The sequence below is a fragment of the Aulonocara stuartgranti genome, assembly GCF_965226115.1.
Source record: "Aulonocara stuartgranti genome assembly, chromosome: 2".
NCBI classification, from domain to species: Eukaryota; Metazoa; Chordata; class Actinopteri; order Cichliformes; family Cichlidae; genus Aulonocara; species Aulonocara stuartgranti.
This window is the reverse complement of record NC_138940.1, coordinates 23,852,288-23,870,285: the sequence shown is the minus strand read 5'-3', so window position 1 is coordinate 23,870,285 and position 17,998 is coordinate 23,852,288. Positions and strand designations below refer to the sequence as shown.

Below are 17,998 nucleotides of genomic sequence, written 5' to 3'. Positions count from 1 at the left end.
CACATCACTGTGGAGGAATTTTGGCCCATTCTTCTTTGCAAAATTGTTTTAATCCAGCCACAGGGGAGGGTTTCAAGCATGAATGGTCATGCCAAAGCATCTCAATCAGGCTGAAGTGATTAGGCCACTCCACAACCTTAATTTTTGTGTTTTCAGAAGTGGACCTGCTGGTGTGTTTTTGGATCATTGTCCTGGTGCATAGCTTAAGTGCTATTGAGCTTCAAGGCATGAACTGATGGCCAGACATTCTCCTTCAGGATTTTCTGGTAGAGAGAAGAATTTATGGTTTCATCAATTACGGCAGGTCATTCAGGTCCTGAAGCAGCAAAGGTAAATGGCCTGTATTTGTATAGTGCTTTACTAGTCCCTAAGGACCCCAAAGCGCTTTACACATCCAGTCATCCACCCATTCACACACAGGTGATGGCAGCTACATTGTAGCCACAGCCACCCTGGGGCGCACTGACAGAGGCGAGGCTGCCGGACACTGGCGCCACCGGGCCCTCTGACCATCACCAGTAGGCAACGGGTGAAGTGTCTTGCCCAAGGACACAACAACTTAGACTGTCCGAGCCGGGGCTCGAACCGGCAACCTTCCGATTACAAGGTGAACTCCCAACTCTTGAGCCACGATCGCAAAGCAGCTCCAGACCATCACACTACCACCACCATGTTTGACTGTTGGTACGATGTCCTTGTTAGCTCCTTGCCAGATGCAATGGGGCTCAAACTTTCCAAAAAGTTCCGCTTTTGAAGATATTTCCCAGTTTTATGGATCATCAAGATGGTTTCTGGCAAATGCAACAGAAGATTTTGTGATCTTTTTGGTCAGCAGTGGTTTTCGCCTTGAACATTTTGCCGAGCCTCTTTCTTATTGTTGAATCATGAATGCTGACCTTAACTGAGACGAGTGAGGCCTGCAGTTCTTTTTGATGTTGTTCTGGGTTCTGTTGTGACCTCCTGGATGAGCCGCTAATGCATCCATCCTTGGAGTAATTTTGGTAGGGCAGTCACTCCTGGGAAGGTTCACCACTGTCACCGCTTTCTGAATATTAGTTCTCACCATGGTTCGCTGGAGTCCCAAAGCCTTAGAAATGGCTTTGTAATTACTTTTTCACACAGGGCCAGGTAGACTGGCATAGCTTTTTTCCCTTAATGAATGAAATCACCATTTAAAAACTCGGGATTTACTCAGGTTTTCTTAGTAAAATATTAAAATGTGCTTGACGATCTCATCTATGTAAATGTGATAAATATACAAAAGAATAAACTGAAGTTCCAGCATTTTGTGAACAAAACTAATAGTTTTCAAACAGGGAGGTGTAGAGCGGTGTGTGACTAACCAATTTTCTCATCCTCCTGCACCATCTTCCTCTCCTCGGCGAAGGCCCTGAGCCAGCGGATCTTCTCCTCTGGCTTCTTGGCCAGGAAGATGTGGATCTCCTCGCTGTCTTTGTTGCACAATTTAAAGGCATTCTTCACACTAACGTTGAAGTCTTCGTCACGCCCGTCTATAGTGTCCCGCACCTCGTAGCGATCCATGTCAATGCGGCCCTTATAGTACAGGATGTCCCGGCGTATCAGATCCTGGTGAAGAGCAGATAGATTTTTGTCATTGTGTGTGTGCTGAATCTTAGAGGAGCCGACAAACACGGTATCTCGAGAGTCTGCCTTACGTGACACCTTTCACTCACACGCTGCAGAAAACAGCCCTATTTTTCAGTTCTTTGCCTAATATCACAAAAAAGGACGCATGGCACTAGATTATCAGATACACACTAAAACCAGACGAATGACTGTAAAATGACACCGCCATGAATCGAATATTTGTATAGCAGGGGTCTCAAACTCATCTAACATCACAGGGTGCATCCAGTGTAATTTCATATTAAATGGGCCACATCAGTGAAGGTGCCTAATAACGCCTGATAACAGTGCCTAGTAACTTTTTAAAAAATGTCCATTTACTAAGCACATGAAGACGTTCAACTATAAATGTAATTCCTGAGCTATCTTAAGATGAAAAAGCTTAATTTTAGCAATATCTTTGTTTTTTCGCATGAAAAGAAAATTTTATTAAATCAGAAATGTTTCAGGACGGCCCATTGGGTTTACACTGTAAAGGAAATAAAGAAATAAAAGAACCTGAAATTTAAAAAATACATCTCATGTGAATTCATAGAAAATATCATATTTTTTTTTACTGTGTAAAACTGAAAATTCTGTTGTAAATTGTGAAAAGGGCTTTTTTTGGTGTATGTCAGGTCATGGAATATGTCCTTTTTAGTAAGAAGAAATTTCAGTTAAAGGTTCAAAATTTATGTTCTGAAATTTCAACTTTCTATCTATTAATTTCTGAGCAACATGATTTTTGAGTACCTGAGCCCAACACACCAGCAGCTATAAAACACATACTGCAAAAGACACAAACACAACTAATGAATGAGTATTGACTGACATTGTTATTGCTTTGCATTTCAGCTCTCCACGCGCGCACACAGCACAATAACTGTAACCCTTCTAACTTTCATCATTTGCAGGAACAAGATGGCCACGTGAAAAATTCTTCGCCGCGACCCCTCCCTCAGGAGGAAATGAACATCCCGTTACGCTGCGAGGTCGACGAAGGTACAAAGAAAGGATCGGGGCGTCTTTTAATAAGCATGCAGAGGCAAATGTGCATCTTTGTGCTGATAAGGAAGAGATGAGAGGAAAAGAAGGCAGGCAACATGTAATGTGCTCCTCACGCATCTCGAGGGCTCTTAGGAGCCGATACATATGTAGCACTGAGGATGCTGGATAAGCAAGAATAAAAACAAAGACTGGAATTTATAATGTAGAATGACTCGGAGCAGATTTTTGTTAGTGGACCAGAACAGCAGGCACACAGAGAGGTCTGAGGACACACCTGAGTTCATTTCTGGTGCCATAGATGTTCAAATGTGACAAGTCAGGGGAGGGCGTGTGTGTGCGTGGAAAGACAATATAACTCCAAGTCTTTGTTTTTTGTTTTGTGTGTGTGTTTGTCTGTGTAGTGATAAAACTATTGTTCCTCTGCTTCCACACGTGTGTGTTCGTGATGTAGTTTTTCAGCCTCTGTGTGTGTTTGTGTCTAAGTGTCTGCCTGCATTTGTGTCTGTATCTCTGTGCGTGTATTGAGTCAATCCAGGCGTGAACATTCGTCTGACAGGCGAGCACAGCCTTGGTGCATTAGAGCCTAAACTACCAAAGCTCCATTTTGTGAAAGGCACTGAGGATTTGAACGCATCTTCAGCGAGGGCTGGTGCGTCTCATGCAGCATTATATAATCTGTTTTCAGGTTGTAAGAATTCACATTGTCTTCAAGCGTCTCTGTCACCAGCCATGTGATCTTGCAACTTCCAAGAACACGAGTGGAGGCTACATTTTAGCTTCCAAGCATGTTTTCACTCAATAAAGTCTTTAAATAAAGGGAAGACGTTGAAGAGAGACACAGCCTTACCTTCTTACAGAGGACCAGCTGGTGATCAAAGAGGAAGAAGACTCGCTGCTGGCTGCGTCCATACGGCTGATAGATCCATGACAACTCCCCAGTGTAGATGAGCTCTGAGCTCCTGTCCAATATATCATCCCCCTAGACATAAACACAACAGTTAAAGAGTTAACGAATGAAAAGAATACTCCTGCTACAGCAAAAATTTATTTACTCATCACCGTTAGTCGCACTCAGCCTGTGGAAACAGTTACATAATATATTTTGTGGTTCACAAAGAAGTCTTGGAAATTAAACCTGATAATGTCATAATCATGTCATCAGGGATAAATCGGAATTATGGAACGTTTTTTACAGGCTGAAACATCTAAATGTCTCTCCAGGTTAGGAAGGGGGAGTGCTTGAAACCAACCAATCTTGAAACCAACTAGTAAATAAAATAAAATCTTATTACAAGCTGCCCAACTTTGCAAAGTGCAGTAGTAAACTGCTGGATTAATCCTTTGGAAATCAGTCAACACACAGTTACGTCCTGCTCTGAAAATCAAGGTGTCTTTTTCAGTTTTTAAACACTCGCTTTCCTGCTGTGTGTGTTTCAATCCTAGCTCATCTGTTTTTTGGTATGTTAGTAAAAAAGCACTCGTTGGCCTACAGGCATTTAAAAAGAGACTAAGACAGTCACATCATTTAAACATAAGATGGCGGTCCAGAGTGTTCAGCTGGCAAAGCAAGTCAAAACAAACTACCTTATTTATGTTATTTACATTACTGCAGTCATTACTTTGAAGGCCAGCGTGAGAGTCTCTGCCTTATTAGTCTCCTCTGCTTTGTGTTTCACCGTGTCTCGACTATGTGTGTAACAATGAAAAAGGAGCAGAGGAAAGATGTTACTCAACTTCAAGTCAAGCCACTACGTTACTGTAAGTACAACTAAAACTTCCCAACAGGCGATCATCTGTCGACTAAAATGCACCAGGATGCCTTGAAGTAGTTATAAAGACATTATTTTGTTTATTATTTCTTTATTATTTAAAAAATTACCGGCACAAGTAAATGTTTAAATTTAAGATTAAATACAAAGGACACATCTGAAATGCAGCAGGAGACTATAACGTAACCTTTGGATTTTATTTTTTGCGTTTTTGCTCATTTTCTTCTGCTTGTTTATGAAAGAGAGAGCATAAATATATTATGATATATTCTTATTGTTATTATTGTATGTTACTGTTTTTGTTGGTGGTAAAATAAAAAGTATGCTCTGAGTAAGTGTGTGTCGCAGTGTGAATTTCTGCAAGTGAAACTACTACCATCAGAGTAAATTAATTATTATCAACGAGCAGCACTGTTGCCCCCAGGAAGGCCTGTGCTTGATTCACAGAGTTTCTTGAAAAGAGTCTGCAGATCAAATCATCTGCATTCATTTGTTTCCCTTTCTCAAACAAACACTTTCTCACACACGTCAGTCTCGAGCACGTTAACGGGCAATTTAACCGCTTTAATCTCTCTGTATTGCTGTTCTTAACATTTTTTCTCCAGTTTGACACCTCATAGTTAACACTAAACGTCTGAAAATGCCGCCAAAATATCTCAGTATTTTAAACTCACTCGACCCGAATCTGCCATGAAAAAATTAGAGAAAAGCCCACAGGGAAAAGCAGTGGCGGGGGAGCTTACTGTAGCATATCACAACCATTCAATGTAATTTACATTGCTACTACGGGCTGCTGGCCATGGCTGGATTTCTTTTATTGCCATTTGTGCAAAGACCCTTTCTGGTGGTAAAATGAAAACAAAGGCATAGGTGTTGCTGATGGACCCTTTTCTTTAGTCTGAGATGCTTTGGGTGTAAATGCTGTCTACGCCCCACATTTTAGGAATTAATGGCACCATTTGGGAAAACATAAAAACATAAACATTAAGCTTTTGTTCAGTACAGTACGGTACATTCATACACATACCTCCCAGTCCAGAACCGAGGCTTGCCACTGGGCGATCTTGTCAATATTCTCCAGCCGTCTCTTCCTCTCGTTGATTTGCTGGGTGACGTTCCGCATTACTGCCAGCGCTGCTGCCACGTATCGATAGTCACTACAGACACAGTGCACACATAATTACTCTTGGGTGTTTAAGAGGGTTGTAGCTCTTGGTGGTTGGCCACTCAAAGGCATGTAATGTTGTAGTAGTTAATGATACAGAGTAGCCTATTAAAGAGCGGGGTTATAAACTCAAGTAACAGTAGTAAATCTGCTGGAACACACTCAAAAAAAGGGAAAAAAGACACTGCTATTTAATTTTAATCAGCCACTTTCTCTATTCACAGTTAACTCCGGCTGCGTCTTTGCTAACTGAGCTGGATTTATCCCTCTGGCTTAGATGTGCTGCAGATCCAATCCTCACTTTGGAAGATAATATGTGTGTGTGTGCTTGTGTGACAGAGAAAGTCCTATATCTGGCAGATTCTCCACTGCTCCTAACAGTCAAACACTGCGATCTGGCAGGCCTCGCTGGCAGAGCTGGCACCTGTCCCTCTCTGGCTGAGAACGCGTGGTTTGTGAATGACCTGGAGCTGGCTGAGACATGCTGAATCACTTACACCATGTTTCCGTGGGTTTGCACGCATGAGTTTGCACATCTGGATGCGCACATATGCGTTTAATGCATGAAAGCTCATCAGCAAATGTTTAGATTATATACTCTGCTTCTGTGCTGCAAAAACATAGATTGTTGTGTGTGTGCCAACACCCGAAGAAAATAATCCTCAATTCATATTTAACCTGTTATCTCTCTCTCTACATATATATATATATACACATATATATAGCAAAGTTATTTGATGTATATATATACACACACATATATATATATATGTGTGTGTATATATATATATATATATGTGTGTGTGTGGAATGGAATACTGTATATATGAACAGTGGAATTTAGTATTTTCAAGACAACTTAGAGTTCGTAATGAGATGTTTTCTTCAAAAAAAAAAAAAGGAAAAAAAAAAAAGAGTACAAAACAACATTTGCTCCAGTTCATGCATGGATAATTACCGCTTCAGTGGTTTAAACCCAACACCTGCAACAGCTGCATTGCAACACAATGCATCTGGAACAAAATGATGCATCAGTAATGACTTCACTTTTAGAAGCAAATGCATTTCTATGAAAGGGCAACAAATGAAACAGCTGAAAAGTTATTCGTGGCCTCGGCGTACTGTACCTGTGCTCCTGTGCGGTGTATTTAAGAAGCTCGGCCAACTGGAGTGGATATTTGCAGATTTTCTGGACGGGCGTGAGCAAGAAGCCATCTATGGCGATGTCAATCATTTGCTGGAGGAGGCGACAGGCTTCGAAGAAGTGCTGGTACCTGCCATCCCTCATCAGTTTGCTCAGCTCCATACAGGCATCCAAGTGGTTGTTACAGTATTCTGAATAAATCCAGAAACCGTCTTGCTGTAGTGCAAAGGAGTAGAGATGGACATCGTCAGGATAATTAAAAAGAAAAATCATATAAATAGGGGAGTGATTATGGTTTCTAAAACATTAATTTCTTCTTATCTTAGGATGCTGTTAGCTGGTTAATTAGCTCCACAATTTAAATATTATCTCAAGATAACGAGACGAGATAAAAGAAAAATCTATTTTCTTCTTCTTCTTCTTTCATTTTTGGTCGAAGTTTGTCTAAAATATACTCACGTGTTCTAAAAAGCACGGCCCGATTTCAGAGAGGTGCGGCTCCTCTGTGTTGTACTGTTTCTCCAAATCTCTGACAAAACCCATCTGAAAGCGGTAGATGTCCTCGATGTTTCCAAAGATGACCTTCAACTGGTCGTCGTTAAACATGTCCACGCGCTTCCTGCACTGGCGCAAGTAGCCCTGCAAACAACACCGGTTACAGCTACAGTGAGGCTTTGACAGAAGATCCTGTTCAGATGAGCACAAGCATTTTTCAAAATGAGTATCAGGTCTCGAACTGTGCCATGGCTGCTTGTAGTTAATTAAATGCCCTGAAGCTTTGGCACTTTGGGAACAGATCTGATATAAGATAGCCAGACTTCTCCCTGCTGTCATTGTGAAATATGCATGCTAATCCTTTTTGTTTTGTTTCTTAAAGTCAGGCTCAGTTCAAATATGCATAATCACAACAGGGACTTCACATTATTGTATCTGAGAAATGTGACATTTCAACGATCAAGTCATTTACTGGTGATGAATTAAAACATCTGAGAAACATAAAAAACATTACAGGCATCTAATAAATAATTTTTTAAATAACAAAAAAAAATATCTTAGCATCATTTTGAATTCAGCAGTGCAAAATTTCTTCTTCTTTGTAACTTTTCTAAAACACCGAAGCAACTTACTTTAATGAACTGACCGGCTTTTTAAATCCAGAATATTCTACATCTGTATTTTTGATTGCTTGGTCTGGTTTTTAGCTCTTCAACTTCAGTTTTTATTATTTAAAAGTGAGCTTGTTCAAATCTGTTCCTCAGCTCAGAAAATCCTTTGCCCGTGCATGTCCTTGAATATTTGGAAGATCAAAGTTGCTTACATTAGCAAGACGTGCAGAGGTAAAATCCACGCTTTATTGCAACTATTCTTAAACAAGATGCTTACCTAGATATGATCTGGAATACAAACATGTATAGAGCAGTTTAGGGAAAGATGATTGGAAAATATGTGATGGAAATCGTCTAAGTTCAAAACTGTTTATTCTAGCATAGAGCACTGCTGTGTGCTGTGCATTACGGCCAAACATCTCCACTTTGGTCTTGTCTGTTCAAAGGACATTGTTGCAGAGGTCTTGTTGTTTTTTCAGATGCTTATCAAAACATAAGCATGTTCTTTTTAAAGAGAAGAGGCTTTCTCCTGGCAAAGGTTGCAAACAAGCCATACCTGTTCAGTCTTTCTTTGATTGCACTGTCATGAACTTTAAACATGCTAACTGAGGGCTGCAGAGTCTGAGATGTAGCGTTGGGGTTTTTACGAGCATCACGCAGTCTGATGATGGAGTGAATATGCTGGGACGTGTACTCCTGGGAAGATTGTGGGATTGTGTGAGCACACACCTGAACAGCAAAGTGCCAAAACGTCTTCCTTTAGGTGCTCACACTTGCTGATGATTAATCAGTCAAGTGCCTTTTATCATTAGTGTGGTGGCCAGTAAATAACAGTGATTGTCACTTAGATTAGTGAGTTAGATACCACTGTTTAAAGACCAGACACATGCCAGGGAAAAGCAGGCTGTATGTAGTGTATGTTGTAAAGACATTTAAATCAAATGATGCAGCATATAGAGGCAAAATTGTACTAGCTCCAAATATTTTAGAAATTAAGTTATTAATATATTCAAATGTTACAATGTGTGCACTTTATAGAGGATACATGCCTGTTTATTATTTATTAGACTGAGATTCCTGGCTTGGGAGCATTTTTAAAGAGCTGCAATTCTAATAATATAAAAATGGCCAGGGTTTTGTTTATTTTTATTAGGTGTGAATTTTAGCTTGTCACTTCAGGATGATTCATAATATAATGACAAATTTGGTCTGGACTGCTGGGACCACTGTGTACAGCTGACATATTGCGGTTTTGCATTTAGCTAAAGAAGCATTATTTTTGGCCTGTTTAGCAAACGAGAAAGAAAAAAAATGCCTGGAATAAAAGTGTGAATGTGGGAGTGTTACGAATTTATGCAAGATACTAGATGCGTAGCATCAAAAAGACTGCTGCTTTTTAATTAATTCAGCTTCATACCATATAGTTTATAACCTGCCCTGCTCTTACTTGACATATTAAAGCAAAGCCGGGAACAGCAGTGTATATAGATGTGTGATTTATGAATGTGTGCCGGTGTTTAGTACCTCACAGATGTCCTTGAGGTGTTTGATATAATGTCTCTCTGTGCTCATAATCTCATTTATAACGTTAGCCCTCATCTGGTCTCGGTTTTGGAGGGGTGAGCCCAGACATAAGCAGTCATTGGTTGGATCCAGGTGCCCGTTCTGTACCTCGCTGGTTCCTTCAGCTGGCTCTGCTCCACCGTCTTCCTGGTTCACCCACAGCTGAGGACAAATACATTCATGCACACACAAGAGCCACATGCATTCGAATGAGTAAAGAGCTTTCTTAAAGGTTGGGTGGGGAAAAAAAGGATTAGACAACATATTTATATATAATGATTATTGTTAGTATTAACAAGTAATATTAGCTCTCCTAATGTGTTACCAGTCACACATGAAAGCATACACACCCAAACATCCCACACATAAACACAGCGCTTCATTAAGAGGTCCTCTGGTAGTTTAGACAGTGAGTCGCTCTCCAGCATGTCAAAAAACACACTGCCAAACACTCCAGAGTATAAAAAAGCCTCTCTCAGAGACCGAGCACATATTCTGAGGGCATTTAATGTGTGACTCAAAATCTGCCCCCTACACATATGCATGCATGCGCTCAAATACCACCTCGTGATTTCACCGACACTCACGCACACACATAGAGATCCACATACATCGTGTATTCCACTCTCGCTCGTAGAAAGGGCCAAGTGAGCGTGTTTTCAGATGCCCAGCAGCCAACACCTGATGACACACAGTTTGCCAAGAGAACATCAAAGAACCGACGGGTAGAATGTCAAACACAAGATGAGGAATGTAGCGCCACAGACAAGCAGAGTGACGGGTGGTAGAGCACTGACTGCAGACGAGAACTAGTAGCACAGCATTAAGACTGAGAAATAGTCAGAGTCAATAGTAAATAGAGTACTGAAGAGAATGATCCATAATTGAACTATAAAAAAAAAAACATGAGTAATTTTTCCCAAATCCATCTAATTCTACGTGAATACATCTGTACAATTTTTTTTGGAATGGCCCTTTAAGGAGACATTTCACATTAGCTTTACTTTTGACTCATCAGTTCTGCCTCTCTATCGAGCCCGTTGAGGAATGATGTGATAACGTTAATGTTTGGTAATGTCGAGGGCACGTTGCGTGGACAGACTGGAGCGGGCGGGTGGGCGGGCAGGCTGGATGGGTAGATGAAGCTGGGAAAAAAAACGCACCTTTGACGTGGTGTTTTGGAACCGTGGAGTTGCTATGGGGTTGATATAGAAAACCTGTTTTGTTTGGGGCTGAGGAGGGTGGGGTTCCACCTTGGAAAGAGAGAATGACAGAACAGAAAGATACTTTTTGGTTGACAGTCAGTCAGCCTGTCTGCCCTGCCCTCTCAGGAGTGAATATGGAAGGGTGGACAGGTGGGAATGACCATGGAAAGTGTCTGGGTGGGTGCTCTGCTGTGGGATCCCTTCAACTACAGCAAAGATGCTAATTCTTCCTTCCTTCATAAAGACACTAAACCATATCAGGAATGTTCAACGATATATTCTACTTTGCATCATAAACTGTGTCTAATTAAAATATTTTTTATTATTATATGCCTTGGACTAAGACTTTAGGCGAGAAGCCTTCTGCTTTCATCCAAAGAAATTTCAAAAACATATCGCAGAGTTAAACTATGAATATACATCTTCCTGTACAGTCACGCTTCACCATTCCAAGAGAAGTGCAATTACAGAAAGCAGAAGTAAAAGTAGTAGGGAAAGGCATTCAGCGGCAGCGTGCAGTTTTTGGATTCAGCTGAACTAAGACATGGGTGCTATTACATAATCATGATGTAATGCGAGGATGTTGTAAATTTAATTGGATTTCAAGGATAGAAGTTGAAGGTGATGCTACGCTAAAAAAAAAAGAAAAGGGGGCTCATCAGCATCTTTGTTTTCTTGTCCCTGAACATCCGATAAAGGCACCTAGCTAGCTGTTTTCTCCTCTCTTCAGTGTTATGTATTATTAAAATAAAGCAGCACTTAACAGTGGAACTGTGGAAGAAGCATATTAATGTGTGTGCTTTGTGAAAGTGTGTTTGTGTAAGGCGGAATAATTGTGCATGTGTACCTTCCAGTATGTTTATTTATCAGCTCGGGTGCATATGTTCATGTGCCTCCATTTGTGTACGTGTGTGGGTGTCTGTTGTGTCTGTGGTCGCTGGCCAGCCATGGCTGCAGCTAACTCACCCGTACAAAGCTGGCAGGGAACCATCCTTCCTCCTCATCAATCTGGCCCCACCACCAGTCCTTGTTGGAGGCGTCCAGCACCTTGATGACGTCACCGGCCTTAAACGCCAACTCCCGGTCCGCCATGGTCACATGGTCCCATACCGCCTCAGCGTTGACGATTGAACCTCCACTTATCAACTGTAGGAATTGGAAGGAGAGACAAGAAATACCTTATGTATTATTCTGATCACGTGAAGCTGTGAAGCAGGAGTAAACACTAAACATTGATCAACAGAACACAATCCAACGTGATCCAAAACGGTAAATGAATCAAATCTGAAACTGAATGCAGTACAGTAATATGCCAGATTTTGGCTCCAGTATGTGTGAGTCCTTGTTGTTAAACCCACTCAGATTTCTAATGGAGTTAAACATAGGCCCTCAAAGCCAGGGCCCGCTAGCAGCTTGGGGACTGCACAGCAAATAGAACGGCACAATAGCCAACACAGATCATAGAACAACACAACAATAAAACAACGATACAAAAAAGGCAGAGCCGTTAGTGGGGAAAACATTCTGTGTTCAGTGGCACAGCACCAGTCTCCACACAGGGACGGTAATTGGCCCATTATGACATTAGAATAATTACATGTGTTAATGTAATATAAATGCTAAGGAGCAAACAAATGTGAAGGGATAATCTCCTTTCCTTCATGCTGTCACTGGGGCTTGTTATTTTATCTGCAGCAGTCTTCTACCAAACATGAAAGGATGACTCATCAAATCTTTTCTATTGACTTTAAAATCATGAATAAATAATGTGGACATTATGCGACACTAAAAATAAAGATTGAATTTGTGCAACGTACATGAGCAAAGTTATTTGATGTGCATCAATTAGAGATTGTAAGGTGATCAGTAGTCTTTAAGGGGAACCGGAGAAGCTAAAGGTTGTTCTCATTAAAAGACATGTTCTTTAGTGCCTGAAATCATCAATCTAAAGCGTCACCATCTGTCACACTGATCACTTAGCTCTGTTACCTTGTGAAGCACAACCCCATGCATGCGTGCAGCCCCACGTTTTTACTCTGTATGCATGAAACCTGTGTATGCATCCGTGGAACAAATCCAACTGTTTGTCCCAATTGTTCTCTCCACAGTAGTGTTCATCAGCATTCTCCAGTCCGGAGCTTAACCACGCATCCAGTCCCTGGGGCTGTGGGCAGAGCAGCCAGCGCTAACCAACCCTGACAAGGGATGCTGTGGCTCTAGGTAAGGACTTATCAAAGGCCTGCAGAAATAGCTGTCACAGGGATGGCTACAAAATTAGTTCCTTACTTCTCTTAAGGCCTTTGCATAATCCTATTGAGCTACTTTCATTTTATACGTTTAGCTAATTGTTTTTTTTCTCTTTAATTATCTAAGATTATTTTGTCTATTGTAAAAGACAAAAATGACCCTCCTACCTCTACCTCAGTCTAGCACAAAATTCCTATTCTACCTTCCTGCCGATGCAGTGAGTTTGCAGTGTGTCTATAAGAAACAACACAGTGTGTGCATGTGTCAAACTCAGAAGCTACATGGGCCCTCCAACCTGTAGACAAGACCACCACTCTGATGGATTACTGAGACAGCTACAGGGGCTATAAGCCAATCAGGGCAGAGAAGTGAATACAGGGAGGGACGGACTTCCATGCCTGGAAGTGAAAGAACAGCCGTCGTCATGGTGACAGATGAGGATGCTTCACTGATATTGACAAGATGATGGGATGAGGCAAGGACATTTCAGGGTGCACCACAATATTTCCACATTTAGGCGCGTGTGCGCGTGTGAGAGAGTAGTCACACACAAAGAGTGACCACCGAATAACTGCAGTGTCACTCAGCTATTAAATATTAAAATCAATCACAAACTGCAATTTCAAATTAAATCTAAAAATGCAAAGGAAAACAGCACGGGCCTCTGCAGACAGTTCGGAGATCAAAGATGTTTAGCCAGGCATCACTTTGGACAGGTAGCTGGGGTAACAATAGCTGTAGCCTATATCTCAAAGCGCTCCACTTCAGGAAGAGAGGAGGGTTACCGCAAAAACATGTGTCACGCTGCCATGGAAACAGGATCAATAAGTAGTGCTCAAAAACATTAAAAAATCATTGCTGGTTCAGGAAAGGGAATTTAAATGATCTATTAGGGAAAAAACACCTGAAGGAATAACTAGTGGAAGCCAAATCAGCTCCACTTGACTTACACCATAAAAAGAAGCCCATAGAAGAGATGAGCCTTGGCACTGAGGTCAGCCTTGCTTCTTGCCCTCCCACCCCCTCGTCGTCCCTCCAGCACCACTCCATTTTCAGCCCCATTCACTACAAGTGCAATCTCTCTTGTCCCCATCAATCTGCTGTAATACGGGCAACAGACAGAAAGAGCAAAGGAAAGAGGGATGGAGATCCATTCACAGTGTTCCTCCCTCCTCAGTTCTTTCCGTTTATCCCTCCATCTCTCTAATGAGATCAGTACTGCCCTCTCCAATATATTGCATCCTTTTTTCCCTCTACATGTCTGAATAAATTAAAAGCATTACATAATCAATCTTCCCCCGTTCCCGCCTAAGCACGGCCCCATACCTAGCTGGATAATACAGTAAACACACAGAGCCAAGCACAGAGAGGGCTTGCTCATCATACTCATCATTACATGTGTGTCTATCAGCTGTCATGACCTATGTCATCATTATGGGCACACTGCAGTTCCTACATGAAAGATCAGAGGGCTAAGCAGATATCTCTGAACTGCAAAACCCGTATTTGGGTCAATGCAAATGAATGCAGAGGAATCTTTCCCTTTATATAGGCGTTTGTGACAGTGCTTTCTGTTACATGTCAGAGCACAGACATGGAGCCTGACACGGAAATGTGTATGAATAGAAAGCAGATTCACTTGCTTATATCATCTTTGCAGCGCAACACATCAGCATTCACTGCACTGGCAAAGCCACTGCATTCCAACATCCTCCTCTGTATCCAACCTTAGCACAGCTGCACCAAAGTACCAATAGCATCCCTGAACAAGCACGCATACACACACACACATACGCCTTTAGCCAACCTTACCATGTTTGTGGCATGTAACTGTTCGGAGAGTGTATGCATGGAGAAGTCCGGTTCATACGATCATGATAATCGAACTCCTGTTTTGGAATAGGTGACGGTCCTCCGCGAGAGCCTGAGCCGTAAAGTAACAAGGTAGTGTATTCCAATGCACCGAGTGAGTCTCGCGGTCCGTCCTCCCTGTGTCTGCCAACCCTGTTATGTAATACACTTATACCCCGAGTCTGGGAGCCAATCAAAGATGCTCTGCTTAAAACCGGTGAGAAATGCACACACATCCTCACACACGCCGCTGTCCCACTCGCGCACACCATCTGCACATTGACACTTCTGACTGCACAGCATTTAACAGAACTCTATTAGAAGGCACCTGCCCTGGTGGAATTACAAACGTGTGAATGCTCGGGATGTGCGCAGGATGCAGACTGAAAAGGCACAGCACATAACACCCACTCGAGACTACCTCTCACCCACATCACTTAACATGCTCGCATACTTACATGTGAGCAACACATCTGTAATTAGCACTCCGTTTGTTGGCCATGTGACCCATAACCACTGCGGTGCACGTTACGATCTTGTGACGTTGCGACGATTTGCATGCTTACAGTCCTGCGAGGGTCTCCGAAAGGGGGATGCTGTTTATGCGTTTGTACCAGCCACAGAGATGAAAACACCAGCCCTCATGCAACAGCATGTGATGGAGGTATCTGTGTTCATAATACACATCTCACAGCACCTGCAGTCCAACATTTATCACTTAACTGCACACGCACAGAAAACACACAGCACTTAGCAGTGAGTGTGAGGAAGCACATACAGTATCTTCAGAAAACCTGGTGAGTCTAACATCCCTATTAATAGGACTGTCATGGACAGCTCTGGGATAGGGCTTTCAGAATATCTATTTCAGACGTTCATTCAACATTCATGACACCTGCCTCCAATCCTTTATTAGACTATGGCGATGCACTTGGAAGGGAATGGAAGGAAAAAGACTTTTTTTTTGTCATCTCCAGCTGACAAGCCTTTTCACTTGGACTGCATTGCATCTGAAAGAAATATATAATGATGCATTTTTTATTAGTCACCATTTAGTGCCTGGGTGACATACCGTGTGGGCTTCAGAAACAGGTGCTACAAGTGCAAGAGAGAAAACAGGGCACAATATGGGGGGGGGCTGTGAAATGGGAGCTCAGTTTAGCTGAATCTAAAATGGGGGAAACCTGGAGTGATGAGGCCCTGCTTTATTAGGCCTACCCTGCCATGCTGTTGGTTACTGTTCAGCTGAGACTACAATGATGCTCTAGAGTGTGTGATCAGCAGCACAAACCTCTCACTTGCACCGCTATTTGCTACAAATATCACACTGACTTGTGGGGAGATATCACAGCACAGCTATTAGCTGCCATATTGTGGATGAGGCTACAGTGGATCACAAAAGGGAGGAAAAAAAACAAGTCCTTATGCAGCAGTAGGACGTTGTTAGAATAATTTTTAAAAAACACCGTCACATTCATTTCCCATCTAAAAGTCATATTATTATAGAATAAAATTCATCAATGCGCATAATCCACAATATTCAACATGGAGGAGAGGGGAAGATCGACGTGGGGTTGGGGAAGGTGGGTTGGAGAGGAGATGTTTATACTATTATGCGGGGAAAATGAATTTCCAGTCACCACAGAAAAAGGTAAGCGCATCACAGATCTGTATCCGCACAACTACGACCACCACCAGACAACACTAGCTATCACAAACGGGGGGGAGGAGGACACAAAACATAACGAAGGATTGGAAGGAGGGAGAGGGTGGGGGGTGGTGGTAGGGTGGTGGGAAGAAACAGAAATACATTATGTTGTACCAACGTCATTCATTTCAACGCGTAGCCGTGATGGAGCGCCGGGTGTCCCCGCTCTCGACCAACGCGCACTGCTGTTCTCTCCTCTCCTGTGTGAAAGTGCGCTGCGCTGCGAACCGGGCCCCAAGCGCAGATCCATTTAACGAGTACCGAGGATGAACATCAACAGCACGTTCACAAGCACCAGAACCGCGATCACCGTAAACACCGCGCAAGTCTGGACGTCCAAGGCCATGGCGCAGCGCTGCGGGCCGATGCTGAGCTGTGCTCTCAGTTACGGGCGGTATTCAGCTCTCCACACTTAGACACGCAGCCTCAAAGCAACCAGAAATCCTCCATTACAGTTAGGCAAGAAATGACGAAAAGATGCCCCTACTTCTCTCCACACAGCGCGATGCGATTCATAAAGATAACGGGAAGAGATGCATCATCCTCACCATCATCATCGTCATCAGTCTGCACCGCGATTTCTCCCCGCTAGTCAACACCTGCCGGTGTTTCGCCTCTTCCCTCAACCCGACCGTCTCTCAGGCCAATAGATTCTCAGAGCACACAAGAGGGAGGCTGTGCGCAGGCTGTTCGCAGCTGCTGAGCTGCCTTCCGGTGAGTGGGGGACCAGGGAGAACGGCTGTGAGCCTGAGAGGCGGTCCTGTGTTAATAGTGATCAGCTCTCTGCCGCTAGACTACCGGCGTCAGCCATCACCTACAGCCGGGGGAGGGGCACAGCCAGCCCCTCGCTGACTACATCGACCACTGAGACCAGAATCATAACCTCATTCATCTCCCACCCCATCTAAAAATATCGTGGTGGTGCCGTGGTGATTTATCATTTACCATTAACAACCCCGGCATGAAGGAGAATAAATGTCAGAGTAATGGATGCATGTTCCTCAAAGTGATCACCATCTTATAATTTTATTGGCATAATGTCTGCCAATTTATCAGTGGCAGCAGATTCATCGACAGGAGCTGGTGTGATATTCAAATACATGCACTTTCTGCATTACCACTGGTGCACCGGGCGCACCTCACTGATGCAAGAAGACCGTTTAAAGGTGCCATCTCTCGGACATGCAACGGTTTCTCGGGGATCAAAGGTGTCCAATTCAGTCCTGCTGGAGTGGATGAACCTCAAGAGATGAACCTCAAGTTTTAAGTTCTAAGTTCGTGTGAAGACCGGTCCAGCGTGCACTTAACTGGAGAACTTGGACTAGATGTACTCTGTGGAGCTAACCTTAAAAGTTATTTCTTTCATTTGCAGTGCAACCTTTTTTGCATATGCAGTTCAAAGTCCAAGCCACATCTATGCTACAATAATTCTGCCTGATGCAGACTTACCTTTGCTCTAGTATCTAATAAAGTGCTCCAAAAACAAAGGAAGTGCATCCATAAAGAAAGAGTTCCTTACATAAAAGGACACTGACACTACTCTCTATAGAGGGCAGAGATAAAATTAAGACCACCATTTCCTTGCAATTATTTTTTTTTTTCAATT

General features: G+C 42.7%; 1 protein-coding gene across 9 annotated transcripts in view; it reads right to left on the bottom strand.

The window, feature by feature from the left end:
* arhgef9a (Cdc42 guanine nucleotide exchange factor (GEF) 9a) overlaps positions 1–17,998 on the bottom strand; it is a 43,470-nt gene that overhangs the window by 5,701 nt on the left and 19,771 nt on the right. For 4 of the 9 annotated variants that reach the window (XM_082548292.1, XM_082548293.1, XM_082548296.1 and 1 more), the window contains 8 exons: positions 11,553–11,732; positions 10,545–10,634; positions 9,343–9,543; positions 7,172–7,351; positions 6,696–6,928; positions 5,431–5,560; positions 3,482–3,613; positions 1,344–1,587 (listed from right to left, as the gene is read on the bottom strand). In XM_082548292.1, the coding sequence (XP_082404418.1) occupies positions 1,344–1,587; positions 3,482–3,613; positions 5,431–5,560; positions 6,696–6,928; positions 7,172–7,351; positions 9,343–9,543; positions 10,545–10,634; positions 11,553–11,732 (1,390 nt within the window). Of the gene's footprint in view, positions 1–1,343; positions 1,588–3,481; positions 3,614–5,430; positions 5,561–6,695; positions 6,929–7,171; positions 7,352–9,342; positions 9,544–10,544; positions 10,635–11,552; positions 11,733–14,645; positions 14,754–16,506; positions 17,269–17,998 lie in introns of those variants that run through there. The other 5 variants (XM_082548300.1, XM_082548297.1, XM_082548299.1 and 2 more) reach the window with 5 other exon arrangements.